Here is a 14,522-nt window from a genome sequence, read left to right on the forward strand (position 1 = left end):
AAAAATTAAATTTTAAAAAATAAACAACAATTGCTGCTTCTAAATTAGAGATGCAACATACAAATATTTGGTATTTAGCCTATACGGCTGAACGCAGAATATTAATTTCGGACGAATAATGGAAGAATCGTCTGCCGAAGACAAAACTTAATTCGTTTACATCCATCTTTCTTGTTTTCTGCCCTGGAAAAGGTTTATTCGATTGACAAAATAATAATGAAGATAAACAAATTTGTGAAGGGTCCGATTAAAAGAAAAATCATTTTGTGAAGGGTCCGTTTTTAAGTTAAAATATTTTGTGAAGGGTCCGTTTTTATGGAAAGATATTTTGTGAAGGGTCCGTTAACGGACCCAAATTTCTTCTAAACAGACCCCTAAACATGAGAGCCGCGGTGGCTAAGGGGAGAAAGTGTTCTCGTCTCTATGAGCTGACCCAGGTTCGAATCCCAGCGGTGGCTGGTTGATACGGATTCTGATCCCGGGTCGCACCAACCACAGTGCTAACATAAAATATCCTCAGTTGTAGACGGATCATGGGTTAGAATCCCCTTGCTGTAGGGCTAATCGTGGGAGCTTTTAACGTTTTTCCTCTCCATGTAAATCAAATGAGGGTAAGTATAAACAAAAAGTGGTCCAAGTTTGTCTCAATGCTTGTTTAAGAGTTTCCTTGTCTCCTGGGTTAGGTTCCAAATTATAAGGCTACGGTGTTGAACACTTACAGTTGGGTCGGCTGTGATTATATTATTTTAAGTGCTTATGATTATAATATATAAACGTGGACGGAAACAATTTGAAGTGTAAGAATATCTTAATTTAACTCATGAACGTTCAGTCTAAAGTTTTACTCGAAACTGATGTGTACAGTCCATAGACTACATAACAAAAATAATAAAATCATCAAAAGAAGTCTTAAATTAGAAAAATAAATATTGCAAACATACTTTAAAACTATAAATAATTTACACTATTAAATCTTTAATACCATATCTTTATTTCTAATAATTGGAGTAGGAATTGTTGATCAAGATAAATTAAACAAAGAAATTCTAAGGCTTCAATAAATATTTACTCATTGTCGTCAAAGTTAATTGAATGTAATTTTTTTTAATAAAATTTGACTTTTACGCAAATGGAAGGAAAAAAAAAGGAAAAATAATTTTACGAAATATAATTGTAATTATATCATAGTGTAAATATTTTTATATCATCTACAGACATAATTTTTTTTAAAAATGTAGCATTTTTGTTTGATTGTAAATATTTAATAAGATGTATAGTCTTATGCATTGGAGGTGCGTTATATATTTGTTGAAAAATTATCTAATGTACTGCTGAATAAATCCGAAATAATCATTCTTCATGAATTATTACATTAAAAGTTCATTCTTTAGGTGAATGTTAAGAGATAGTTACAGAATTTATAATAAAATATGCATCCAACGCTGTTAACAAAATTCCTCAGATTAATTAATTTAGTTCACGTTTATGTTAGGCGACGCTGATTTAAAAGTAAATGTAAAAAAAAATATATGTATATATATTTTATTTATGATCTAATGAAAAATTAATGTGTGAAATAAACATAAAATCACTTTCTCAAAATATCCCTAGACATTTATGACAAAATGATCTTAACAGAAAGAAAAAATAACTCGATATAATAATGAAGCAGAGTTTTATAATAATATATATATATATAAATTTATTTCGGTATATATATACTGATATAAATTTAGATTGATATTTATTAGTTAAGTATGGTATTAAGTTTATATTCATATTTATTTAGCAATTCATTATTATTCATATTTATTTATATACCACGGTGTTAAACTTTCTATAAGTACCAATTTGCCACATGTATTTATTGACTAGCTTGCTTGCTGTGATGTCCTTTAGTTTATTATATCCATTCTACGCTATTACTTTTTTGTTATCACCGTTTTCATCGTACTTAGATGCATTTTCTTACATAATAGCAATTTATTTGGTTTACTATTTTAAGTTTTCCTCGAAATTGTGCTTGCAAATTAACTTTTGGGTATGGTTATTTGTAAATAAGTATCTTTCTTTCCTTCAAGAAGGATTGGAAAGTTATTTTCGTTTTCATTAATTTATTATAATATTGAAACAAATAATAATTTATTTTAAAAATTTTGTAAAACAAGTAAACAACTATTATAATAAAGTATAACTAAACAAATTATAACGGTGTTTTTTTCTCCCTTAAAACGTGAAGAAAAAGATGTTTGTTACTTTATCTACTGAATATCACTACTAATCTATAATATCTACAAAATTAATGTTTGATTATACTAAAACCACAATTCGTTAAACTAAAAGTCGAATGGTTAACTAAAAAAAGTAATATTATAATAAAAAGCAAAAGCAAGGATAAAAAACGTTTAAGAATAAAAAATAATTGAAATTAGAATTGAATAATTGAAACAATTTTTTAAAGAAAAATGTTCGAGGATATACTCTTTTCTTCTTCTTTTCTTAATTGTATAAAATAATGTTAGTAATTATAATTATAACAAAATTTTTCTGAAATTAAAGTAGAATTAAGGGCGTTAAATAACTTTCTTTTTAAATACATTGTGAAAATAATTGTATCGCGAATTGCTTATAACAGAATTGTTTAGTTTCAAATTAGTTCTAAATCGCGATTTCGATCTACATCACACTAATATTTTACCTTCGTTTTAATATAAAGCAGCGCACAAGCAAGCATTTAACCCACCGGCTGTTCTAGACATAGTGGTTAAAAAAATTAACTTTATTTATAACTTTATTTATTTCAAATGAATTTTATTAAATTTATTTATTTTAAATTAAAATGGCAGAATAACAAATCTAAGTTATTGCACAAACATAATAAATAAACATTTTGTCATAAAATATTATATTTTAAAACATGACTTACGTATTAAATGAAATTATTAATTGCGTTACCGTAACATTTCGAAAATAATTAATAATAATACTTCAGTAACGTTTTTCTTTAAATACTCGTGCATAATGCTACTGTTATTGTTTTGAAATACTTTGCTTTAATAAAATCTTATTTCAAAAGATATAATATGCTTAGTAGGAATTTTTATTCCTAATTTTTATTTCGTTTTTGTATCAAATTTTTAAACACATCGTGGTTTCAATAATAATTTATGAATATTTTTAATGACATAAAACTGACATAATATTTTTTAGAAAAAAAATCTACAAAAGGAGTTATTGAAGACATCAAAATCTGCTACCGAATCTATCTAAATAATTAGTAATTTTTTTTTATTTTTCGTATCATATTTTTTAAGATATCGTAGTTTCAGAAATATTTTATCAATATTTCTAACGATATAAAACTTATAATTCTATTAGAAAAAAAATCAACAAAAGTTGTTATTGGACACATTAAAATCTGAATCAGATTCTATCAAAATAATCAGTAATTTCCTATTTAATTTTTTGTACCATATTTTTAAGCATGTCGGAGTTTTAATAATAATTTTTCAATCTTCTTAACTACACAAAATTTATAATTTTATAAGAAAAAAATTAGAAAAAGAGTTGTTGAAGACATTCAAATCTGCGACAGAATCTGTCGAAATAATCAGTTCTTGGGCATTAATCTAACTATAGCTTTAGTTCTATCCTCTTTCCCTAACAATTAAAGAAATTACTTAAGTTAATTAAGAATGTTTGGTAGACTCGCTTATTTAATTATTTCAAAGAAGTCGGCTTATGTTTTCTTACAAACACGTCTCTAAGGAACATTCAATTGTCTTCGCCTCTGACAAGAAAAGTTTTAAACTTAAATGTATGAAGTTCCAAACTAGCACTTTTCAAATCTAGTTTCCACTTCCGGCTTTTAAAGGTTAGAATAAATTATTTTTGGAATTTTCAAAATAAATGTTTTTAAGCATTTAATCAAAATTTTGCGATTAAAACTGGGTTAAAATTAATTTAAATATATAAGAATAAATTAAAAATTACAAATTGTAATAACTAAAAAAATAATTTTAATGTTCTGAAAATGAAATGAAAAATGAATTTTTGAAGTTCTAAACGAGCACTTGTCAAATCCAGTTTCCACTTCCGGCTTTTAAAGGTAAGAATAAATTTTTTTGAATTTCAAAATAAATGTTTTTAAGTATTTAATCAAAATTTTGTGATTAAAACTGGGTTAAAATTAATTTAAATATATAAGAAAAAATTAAAAATTACAAATTGTAATAACTAAAAAAAGAATTTTTTTCTTCAAGTTATTACCGATTTAATTTGTTTCGTTTCATTTTAATTGTAATCGTCTGTAATCGTTTTAATTGGACTGATGTAATCAGAATGCAGTTGAATTATCTTTGTATATTGGAATAGTCTTTTTGTGATTGAATTTCAAAGTATATCAAAACAATTAACGTTATAATAAGTAAATGTCTTAGAAAACATCGTTTTATTTGAATTGTTGAATATACAACGAAAAAAAAAAAGCTGAAAACTACTTCAAATAGATGATTTTTTTATTATAGGAATGGCTGGTTGATTTCCTTATCTAATTTTTCAACGAAATTAGCTTATGTTTTCTTACAAACGTGTTTCTAAGGAACATGTAATTGTCTTCGTACTGAGGAGAAAAGTTTTAAACTAAAATACATGAAGCTTTGTACGGGCACTTTTTAAATCTAATTTCAACTTCCGGCATTTTAAGGTTAGAATTAATTAAGTTTTCGATTAAATAGTTAAGTAATTAAAGAAAGTTGGGTTATTAAAACAGGATTAGAATTAATTTAAATATATAAGAATGAATAAAAAATACTGATTGTAATAACAAAAATAATTTTTTTCAATTTTATCCAGAAATAGATCAGAATACAGTTGAATAATCTTCGTATATTGGAATAGTCTTTGTATGATTGAATTTCAAATTAAATGAATAAAATAATAAGAAAATAAATTAAATATCACTGAAATGTAAAAGGAACTTGAAATAGGATATGAAATATATTGCTCAAATATCTTACAGAAATCAATTAAAATAGTTGAAATATAAGATCACGAACTTTTTCATGAAATGACTTAATTCTCAAGCAGATCTAGACAAAAATTATTTTTAACATTTTATTCCCCATTTCGAATTTACTTCATAATATTAAAAAGTTATTTAGAGTTAAAACTTATTAAATTTAAGTTGCTCCGATTTGTATTAATTTTCCTTTTTTTAAGAATCAAATTGCAAGAAATATATTCAGTGTAAAGTAATAAGAAAAAGGATAAAGATATATTTATTATTACATATCTAATCAAAATATTTATTTTAATTTTTTAATCACAAGCAAAATAGTTATTATTTTACATTCGAAACCTTTTAAATTATTTATTACCCAGCAAGGTAAATTATAAGAACGTTTGCATAGAATTAATGTGTTAAAATTTGGATAGAATTATTAAATGAAACTATTACCTTATTATGTAATTATTTTATAATAAATCTTATTATATAGTTAACATTAAAAAATTAATATTTTCTGAAACTTCATTTTCAAATGCATAATCGATATTGTGACAAGTATATACTTTAATATAATCGGTAATTATTAAATTATTATTTTTGGATAGAGAAATCTGTTTTATAACCAGTTTTCACTTAGTTATATTTTTGAATTAACAAAAATGTTTAAAAAAATAAAATATAGTATCTAAAAATGAAGAAGCAAAAAACAAATGCAAAATGATTTCAAAAATAAAGAAAATGAATGAAAAATTTGGTAGGAACGAACTAAAAAACAATTACTGAATAAATTACTATAATTATTAAATATTTACACTTTCGATATTAAAAGTTATAGTTAATTGTAAACTTAAAGTACAAAATATAAAAAATGGGCGGAAATAAAGTTGTTAAATTTTAAACTAATTTTAAATTCAAATATAACGATTTAAAACATTTAGAAGTTATGACATAAATTTAGATGTTAAAAGGCTGTCCATACATTCTTTTTTAAAAGAATCTAAAAATAATTAAAATAAAATGTTATAAAACCGTCACTATTGCTTAATTTGGCTTTTCTTTTTTCTATTTCATAATACTTCTGATCATTAAATATTATCTCCGTAATACAAATGAATGTAAAATATTTTGAATTTGCAAACAAATTGGTACATACTAAGTTTAAATACGTGAAAAATCGGGACTGTTCAACGTTTTAACTCTGATAATTTACGCAATTCTAATTTTAAGCATTAAGTTATTGTAATCAAAGTTTAAAGTAAATGGGAAAAAAACCTTTAAATTTGTTTGCTAAATAGAAGAATCTATGAATAATTTAGAATAATAGAAGAATATAAATAGAAGAATCTATTCCGTAAATTCTTCCATTCTTTTATAATATTTTCAATCATTTAATATTATGTTTGTAATGAAAATTAATGAAAAGCGGTTTAAATTTATAATAAAATTAGTATACATCACGTTTAAATACATAAAAATTGAAATTATTCTACGTTTCAACTTTGATAAATTACTCATTTCTAATTTAAAATATTGAGACGTTAAAATTAAAGTTTAGAGTAAATAAAAGGTAAAAAAATGTAAAGTTTATTTGTTAAAAGAACAATGATTACAATACAATGACTATGAATGATTAAAATACTGTCTTTTGGAAACTTTTCTATCACGATTTTGGCATGACTCTTTTATTAATTTACAATATATTCAGTCATTAAATATTTTCTCTTTATTTAAATTCAATGAGGCATATTTTTAATCTATAAGAAAATAGGTATACCACCCCAAAAAAAAATTAAAAATTGAGATTGCTCTACCTTTTTAGCGCTGACATTTACGCATTTCTAATTTAAAGGATTTTGAAATTCTAATCAAAATTTAAAGCAGATAGTAAAAAACTTTACAATTTATTCTTTAATAGAAGCCATGAATGATTAAAATACAATCTTAAGAAACCATCACCATCGCAATTTCCCGTTGAATCTTCCATTATTTTATAATACTTTCGTGACAAAATATGACATTCCCTCGTTTAAGTATAAAAAGATAGCTGGAAAAAATTTCAATCTCGGCTATATTTTTTATAAATTATTCAAACAATTTTTTTGGAAACACTTCAAATCTAAACACGAACATAATCATTTCCTGTCAATTCAGGGGAATCTAGACTAGGCGGAGAAATTTATGTATAAATTGTAGATAGTATTAGATAAATGTAATGAACTTTAAGAAAAGTTTTGGAGCAGCTTTGTCAAAAACTATCAAAAAATGAAAGTTACGAGCTCAAAATCGGTATACGTTCAAAGCATTTATTATTTTTCCTCGGATTGTAAAATGCTAAAGGATCAAATATCTTGAAATATTTGCATTTAAATATTAAATGCAAATAAATATGTTTTTTCTAGTAAATTTTTATGATATCGAATCATAGGAACAAATAATTAAATTTTAAATTTTTCTTTGACTTAAAGAAAAATTTAATGTAGATTTAAATATTAAATGCAAATAAATATGCTTTTTGTAGTAAATTTTTATAATATCGAATGATAGGAATAAATAATTAAATCGAAATCCATTAACATACTTGTAAATGAAGAAAAATTAAACTTTTTTCTCATAACATGTTAATGCTTTTCGTTCGCAAATAACATAATAAAATATAATTTAAATTACTAGTTTTACAGTTTAATATAACAAGTAAATTAAATAAAGAATCAAATTTTATTAGATACCTTTTATTAAATATACATAAATTTTTCTTAGACTTGCGTGAAATAATACAAATTTATATAAAGTCAGATGTTCCTTTAAAAATATTAAAAGGTTATACGTCATTGTGGTATAGACTAATCAACTATAAACTTCGGTACTAATTAAAAAGGAAATAATAAGTCGTTTTTAAATAATTATTAAAGGAATATATTATTTTGAGAAATTTCTGAATTTATTTCTATAGACCTAAATTAAATGAACTAAAGTGCGGCAGGTATGGCATTTTATTTAAATATTTTCGAGTAATATATTTGTTTGAAAAATAAACTGCTAAAATTGCAATATGAAGATTTAGCACTTATAATTATCTGAATATTATGAAATTTTTGTCAAATTTGAGCAGCTAATAGTAAAAATTTAGTATTTCAGCGTAATTTAATTCTAATAATTTTGCAGAAATAATGTCAATCCATTCCACTACATCTGACTTTTAAAATAACTAAGAAAGCAAACATTATTAAAGTTGTTGTTGCTAATTATTTAAAAAAAACGCCTTACATAAATATTTGGTGTCACAAATTATAAAAAACAGAAGAAGTAAATATTTTTTTTATCATTCGGAGATTTATGTTTTAAAAATATTTCATGAAATTTGAAATAATTAAGAAAGGTATTAATTTCAAAAGCACTTGCAATAACATGGATATCTATTCGAATTATTCAATATCATCATTCACCAAAAAACTTATTAATTCAGACTTAAGCTTTATTTTCAAAATTATATTTTGTTACCTAACGAAATTAAGGTATTTATTTCATTTAAGTATAATATTATCATACGCTAAGAAGAAGGCAATTTGAATTACAAATTATCCATCTTTAATTTTATTAATAGGAGTGTTAGATCTTAGCGAAATACAAATTAAAAATCGTATTTAATTTTGGTTAATGAATCTTGTTTTCGTGTATTTGTGTGTGTCTCTTTGTTAAATCTTAAGTGTCGATTTCCTTGACCAAAAATAAGCCTAAATCTTGAATTATTTTTCATAATTTAGACATTTGTCGAACAAAAAAGCAACGTAACGATGCTTTTATATCACTTACAGCTACTTATTTTATATGACGAATTACAATAGACGATGGGAAATGTCCTGTTGGACATTTTTGCGCGTAAATTTTGCTGGAAAATTTCCATACAATCGAAAATGCGGTAGAAGTATCGGATAACGCTTAAATAAAATTATTCATGTGAGGAGGAATTTGATAAGAGATTGTGCAACGTCAAGAACAATTCTTCAGTTGTGTTCCAAAATTTCGACGCAGAAAAATTGCGATTAGAAATAAAGTGTAAATAATAATCTGATTGAAAAAAAATGAGCATATTTAAACTGAAAATAATAATAATAATAATATTAATTTAGAACATATGCTATTTAAAACCAGTGTAAAGCTGTGTAAAAAAGTCGAACAAAGTGTAGAGCTGTGTAAAAAAGGTATTGTACGAGAAAAGAAGAAAAAAATACGTCGCAAACTACGTTAGATTTATTAGTGAGGCAAGTCAGTTAACGTCAACTAAATTAAAATATTTTTAAGTTTCTAAGTTAATTATATTAAATTATATATAATTTTTATTTAAGTTTTAGAGTGATAAAAAAATTGCAAACGAAAGAGCTCTTCTACAGAGTGTTGAAAAGTTTGGAGAAGAAAAATTGCGATTAGAAATAAAGTGTAAATAATAATCTGATTGAAAAAAATGGGTATATTTAAACTGAAAATAATAATGATAAAATATAATAATTTAGAACATATGCTATTTAAAACCAGTGTAAAGCTGTGTAAAAAAGGTATTGTTTGAGATAAAAGAAGAAAAAAATAAGTCACAAATTACGGTAAATTTATTAGCGAGGCTCGTCAGCTAACATCAACTAAATTAAAATATTTTTAAGTTTTTAAGTTAATTATATTAAATTATATATAATTTTTACTTAAGTGTTAGTGTAATAAAAAATTTCTTCTTCAGTGCGTTGAAGAGTTTGGAGCAGAAAAATTGCAATTAGAAATATAGTATAAATAATAATCTGATTGAAAAAATGGGTATATTTACACTGAAAATAATAATATAAAAATATTAATTAAAAAAATGTTATTTAAAAACAGTGTTAAGCAGTGTTAAAAATATATTGTACTAGGAAATAAGCAAAAAATGCGCCGCAAACTGCGTTAGATTTAGTAGTAAGGAGCATCAGATAACGTCAATTAAATTTTGAAAAAAAATTAAGTTTCTTAGTTTCTGTGTTAATTATTATAAATTAAACATAATTTTTTATTTAAGTTTTAGAGCAATAAAAAAATTGTAAGAGCAAGAGCACTTCTTCAGTGCATTTGAAATTTCCTTGCAGAAAAATTGCAATTAGAAAAAGAGTGTAAATGAGAATTAGATTGTAAAAAATGCTTATGTTAGAACAGAAAGTAATAATAATAAAATTAGTTTAAAAAAAATGTTAATTAAGACTAAAGTTTAACAAGAAAAGGTATTGTACTAGAAAAGAAGAACAAAAACGCTGCTAACTACGTCAGATTTATTAGTAACGTACGTCAGCTAACGTCAATTAAATTAAAATATTTTTTCATATTCTCAGTTTCTTCTTTATTAACTATAAATTAAACATTATTTTATATTTAAGTTTTAGTGAAATAAAAAAAATCGCAAAAGCGAGAACTTTTCTTTAGTGCGTTGAAAATTTTTGGGCAGTGAAATTGGGATTAGAAATAATAATAAGAAATTAAAAAATGAGCATTATAGAACAGAAAATAATAATAATAATAAAAAATAAATTATTTTTTAAAAAAAGTGTTATTTAAAACCTATGTAACTGCGTAAAGATATTGTAGTAGAAAAGAAATGAATAAAGCGCCGCAAACTACGTTAGATTTATTAGTAAGATGCGTCAACTAAGAACAATAAACTTAAAATATATTTTAATATTTCGACGTTTTTAATTATAAATTAAACATAATTTTTAATTAAGTTTTAGTGTAATAAAAGACTTCGCAAAAGCAGGAATATTTCTTCATTGCGTTGAAAATTCCAGCTCAGAAAAATTCCGGTAAAGTTGCATTTTAAGTAATGGCATGGAGTTATAGTGATTAAAATAAAATGTATATTTTAGCAGATAATGGAGATACAAAAATGATGTTTCTAACAAACAAATTATCTTATCTAACAAACAAATTATCTATCAAACAAATTAACTACAAATTATCTATAAAAAAAATGATGTTCCTAACAAAGTAACTAAAATCCAATGTGCGTTTTTATTGCTTAAAAATGTATCGTAGTAGAAAATAAGAAAAGACAACGCAATCTACGCTATTGTAATACAAGATTCTGTGTTATGTAACATACCTTTAATTAAATTAAAATATTTTTAAGATACCCAGAAAAGGTATATTTCCAGTTATTAATATTCAGTTAAGTAAAACATTTATTTAAATTCCTGTTTACTTCACTTTTTACATACGTTATACCGCATTTCGATTATTTATTTAACATAATATTGCAGAATATAAGATTTATATGTGTATTTTACTGAAGTAATTGGATTTTTAAACATTAATGTAATCGGATTTTCCTGAAACTATTTACAAAAAGTTGAATAATATAGTTAAGGTATTTAAGATTTATTTTATAAAGTATTTTAGATTAAGTAATAGGAATTTTTAAATATTTGATTTAATTGGAATTTCTATTTTTCTCACAAAAATTTGAATATTATAGCTAAAATCTATAAGTATTTGTGTATTTTGCTTTCAGAAATGGGAATTTTAAACATTGGATCTCCATTTTTTTCTGAAGACACTCGTAAAAAATTGGATACCAAAATTAAAGTCTATAAGATTCATTTGTGTATTTTACTGACGTAAACGTACTTGTTATCGATTATTATAATTAAAGTCTAAATAAACACAGATAAAAAAATTATAAGAAATAGTATTATTTTACAACTTTGATTGTTTTAACGTGCAAATCTGTTCAATTACGTGGTAAAAGAAAAACTCCATCAACTCCTCACTCAAAGCAAATGACAATTACTCACAGAAAAAGTGAATTTAGGTGTATTGTTATCAATGTACGTTGTCAAATTCTCTCAACAAATGAAATTACCACATTCTTATAGGTAAATCTTTCTTATTAACACAAAAAACGTTTCGTAGATGTTAAACACAAAATAATAAATGAAAGCAATGCCGTTTTTTAATTTATTCGTTTGTTTTTGTGGAATTTTTAGTGATAATGAAGCTTTTTACATCAGTGTGAAACTGCATCATTTGTAACTAAAGAGCAGACGAGAAATTTTTCAAAGCAGACGAAAACTATTTTGTAAAAATTGAAAAAAAAAATTATTATTAAAAAAATTGTCTTTCTTGGAAAACTATACACCATAATACGTCAGAATATACATATTTGAAACTCATTATTTTATTTGATCAATAACTAACGTTGATCAAAGGATGGATTTTTTTAAACGATAATTATTTCCTATCTTGAAATACATTATTTTTGAAGATTAATGAGTGATGATGAATATGAGATTTCCAAATAAATCACCATATTCTTATAGGTAAATCTTTCTTATTAACAAAGAAAAAAAAAAAAAAAAACGTTCCGTAGATGTTAAACACATAATAATAAATGACAGCTATGACGTTTTTATACTTATTGGTGTTTGCTTTTATGGAATTTTTAGTGATAATGAAACTATTTACATCAGAGTGCAACTGCATCATTTGTAACTAAGGAGCAGACGAGAAATTTTGCAAAGTAGAGGAGAAATTTTGCAAAGCAGACGAAAACTATTTTGTTAAAATTGAAAAAAATTATTATTATTTAAAAAATTTTCTCTCTTGGAAAACTATACGCCATAATAAGTTAAGAGTATACATATTTAACACTCATTATTTTATTTGATCCATAACTAGCGTTGATCAAAACACGGATTTTTTAAACGTTAATTATTTCCTATCTTGAAATACATTATTTTCAAAGATTAATGAGTGTAGAAGAATATGAGATTTCCAAATAATATTTCACAAAGATAAATAATGTGCGGTGCAAAATAAATAAAATTAAAAAAAAAAAAACATGCGTCGTTTTGTGAATGGCGCAATACATGGAGCTGAATATACCGGTATCACGCCGGTGTTATCTAACAACGTTAACAACAAGCTGACAAAGGTGCGCTCACACACAGGTAGGGGCAGGAGGGATGAGGGAGCAAGAATAAAAGAAAAAAAATATCTTTGAAAAAAAAAACTCAAAAAGAATTACCAAAATTAAACGCGCCGTATACGTTTCCTGTTGGGGAAAAGGAGGAGCAGCAACATTAAGGGAAACACGTAAAGTTTACATCAAGTCAAGATAATATTAAAAATGGGATTTTAAAAACACATAACACAAAAAACTGAAATAATTAGTTCAATATTTACGTACCCCGGGTCGTGGGCTGCATCGTTCTGGCCTTGGCCACCGGAACAATTTTGGTGAGCATCATTCTCCATCATTAAGATCCACTATTCTTGTAATAATTATAGCCGGCAAATTGTTAATATATACTGTGTATATGTATATAATTAAATATATATATCTTTGTAAATATATATACTTGGAAATAGATTTATAATATAACAACAAACAGATCGAGCAAAAAGCGCTGTTTTTTTAATTTTTTCTTTTCTTTATGATTTGTAATTGTTATTATTTTTTTGTTAATTGTATATAATAAACGCGTTCAGAGACACACACACTTTTTCCACTACAGTTCGGACACTTGTGTTGTGGTTGGTGTTTTTTGTCCCGAAAAAACTACGGCCTAACTAAACTAAGAAGGGTGAATCTGCTCGATCTAAAACCCCCTCTACCACTTGGCCTCTTTGACACACTACACCTACGACGATCGGAGCGGAGAGCACGCTGCTGTGGATCTAAGGGTTGCCATGAACAAAGGGTTCCATTTGCGCGGGGAAATCGCTCGCCAAATCTGGCTACATTTATACAGCAAACCTTCTCTTCGGAGCCCTCCCCCCTCCCACTTCACCACCCAATTTTCTGAGACCCACCCTGTTTACTCATAGGTGATCTCTGCACGGCCCGCGGACAGAGATGAGCGCCTTGTTTGTTTTTTTTCTTCTTGATTTTTCACTCTTGTTTTTCTCGCATGGGAATTACAAATACCTCTCGATTTGACGGTTTCGTTTTTATCTCCAATTTATAAATGAAAACGACAGTAAAAACATTTAATTCTAAAAATAAATTCCTTTGATCGAATCTGTTGAAATAATAGTATCGCACAATGCAAAGTTATTTCTAAATTTTTGAAATTAATAATGGATTACTTTTACTATGCTTCATATTTTATTTCATGCATTATATTTTAAATGATTTTTTTTCTCTTCCTAATTGAAGAATCTAGGGTTTTTATATTTACTATTTACTTATTTTAATTTTTTTTAAATTTATAAAAATGTAATCTTTCAAACTTGGAAAAAAGAATTTTTTGAATTTAATAATGGATTACTTTAACAATGCTTCATATTTTATATCATGCATTATATTTTAGATGTGTTTTTTCCTAATTAAAGAATCTATGGTTTTTATACTTACTATTTACTTATTTTAATTTTTTTTAAATTTATAGAAATGCAATCTTTTAACCGTGGGAAAAAGAAACTTCAATAAATAAAATTGTTTATTGAAAAAAATATTGCAAACAAAAGTCAATATGTGTACTTCGATCAAAGTAGATATTCA

General features: G+C 24.9%; 1 protein-coding gene across 21 annotated transcripts in view; it reads right to left on the reverse strand.

Annotated features, from left to right (window-relative positions):
* The window catches only part of LOC107436679 (RNA-binding protein Musashi homolog Rbp6), a 480,532-nt gene extending 466,869 nt beyond the window's left edge, over positions 1-13,663 (reverse strand). For 14 of the 21 annotated variants that reach the window (XM_087161011.1, XM_087161008.1, XM_071182216.2 and 11 more), the window contains exon 1: positions 13,206-13,657. In XM_087161011.1, coding sequence (XP_087017137.1) covers positions 13,206-13,276 — 71 coding nt within the window. In that variant the 5' untranslated portion in view covers positions 13,277-13,657. Of the gene's footprint in view, positions 1-13,205 lie in introns of all 21 variants that reach the window. The other 7 variants (XM_071182219.1, XM_071182217.1, XM_043040906.2 and 4 more) reach the window with 3 other exon arrangements.
* Between the last annotated feature and the right edge of the window lie 859 nt (positions 13,664-14,522).

Source organism: Parasteatoda tepidariorum, chromosome 4, assembly GCF_982258835.1.
Source record: "Parasteatoda tepidariorum strain Cologne lab strain chromosome 4, Ptep-v5.0, whole genome shotgun sequence".
Taxonomy (NCBI): domain Eukaryota; kingdom Metazoa; phylum Arthropoda; class Arachnida; order Araneae; family Theridiidae; genus Parasteatoda; species Parasteatoda tepidariorum.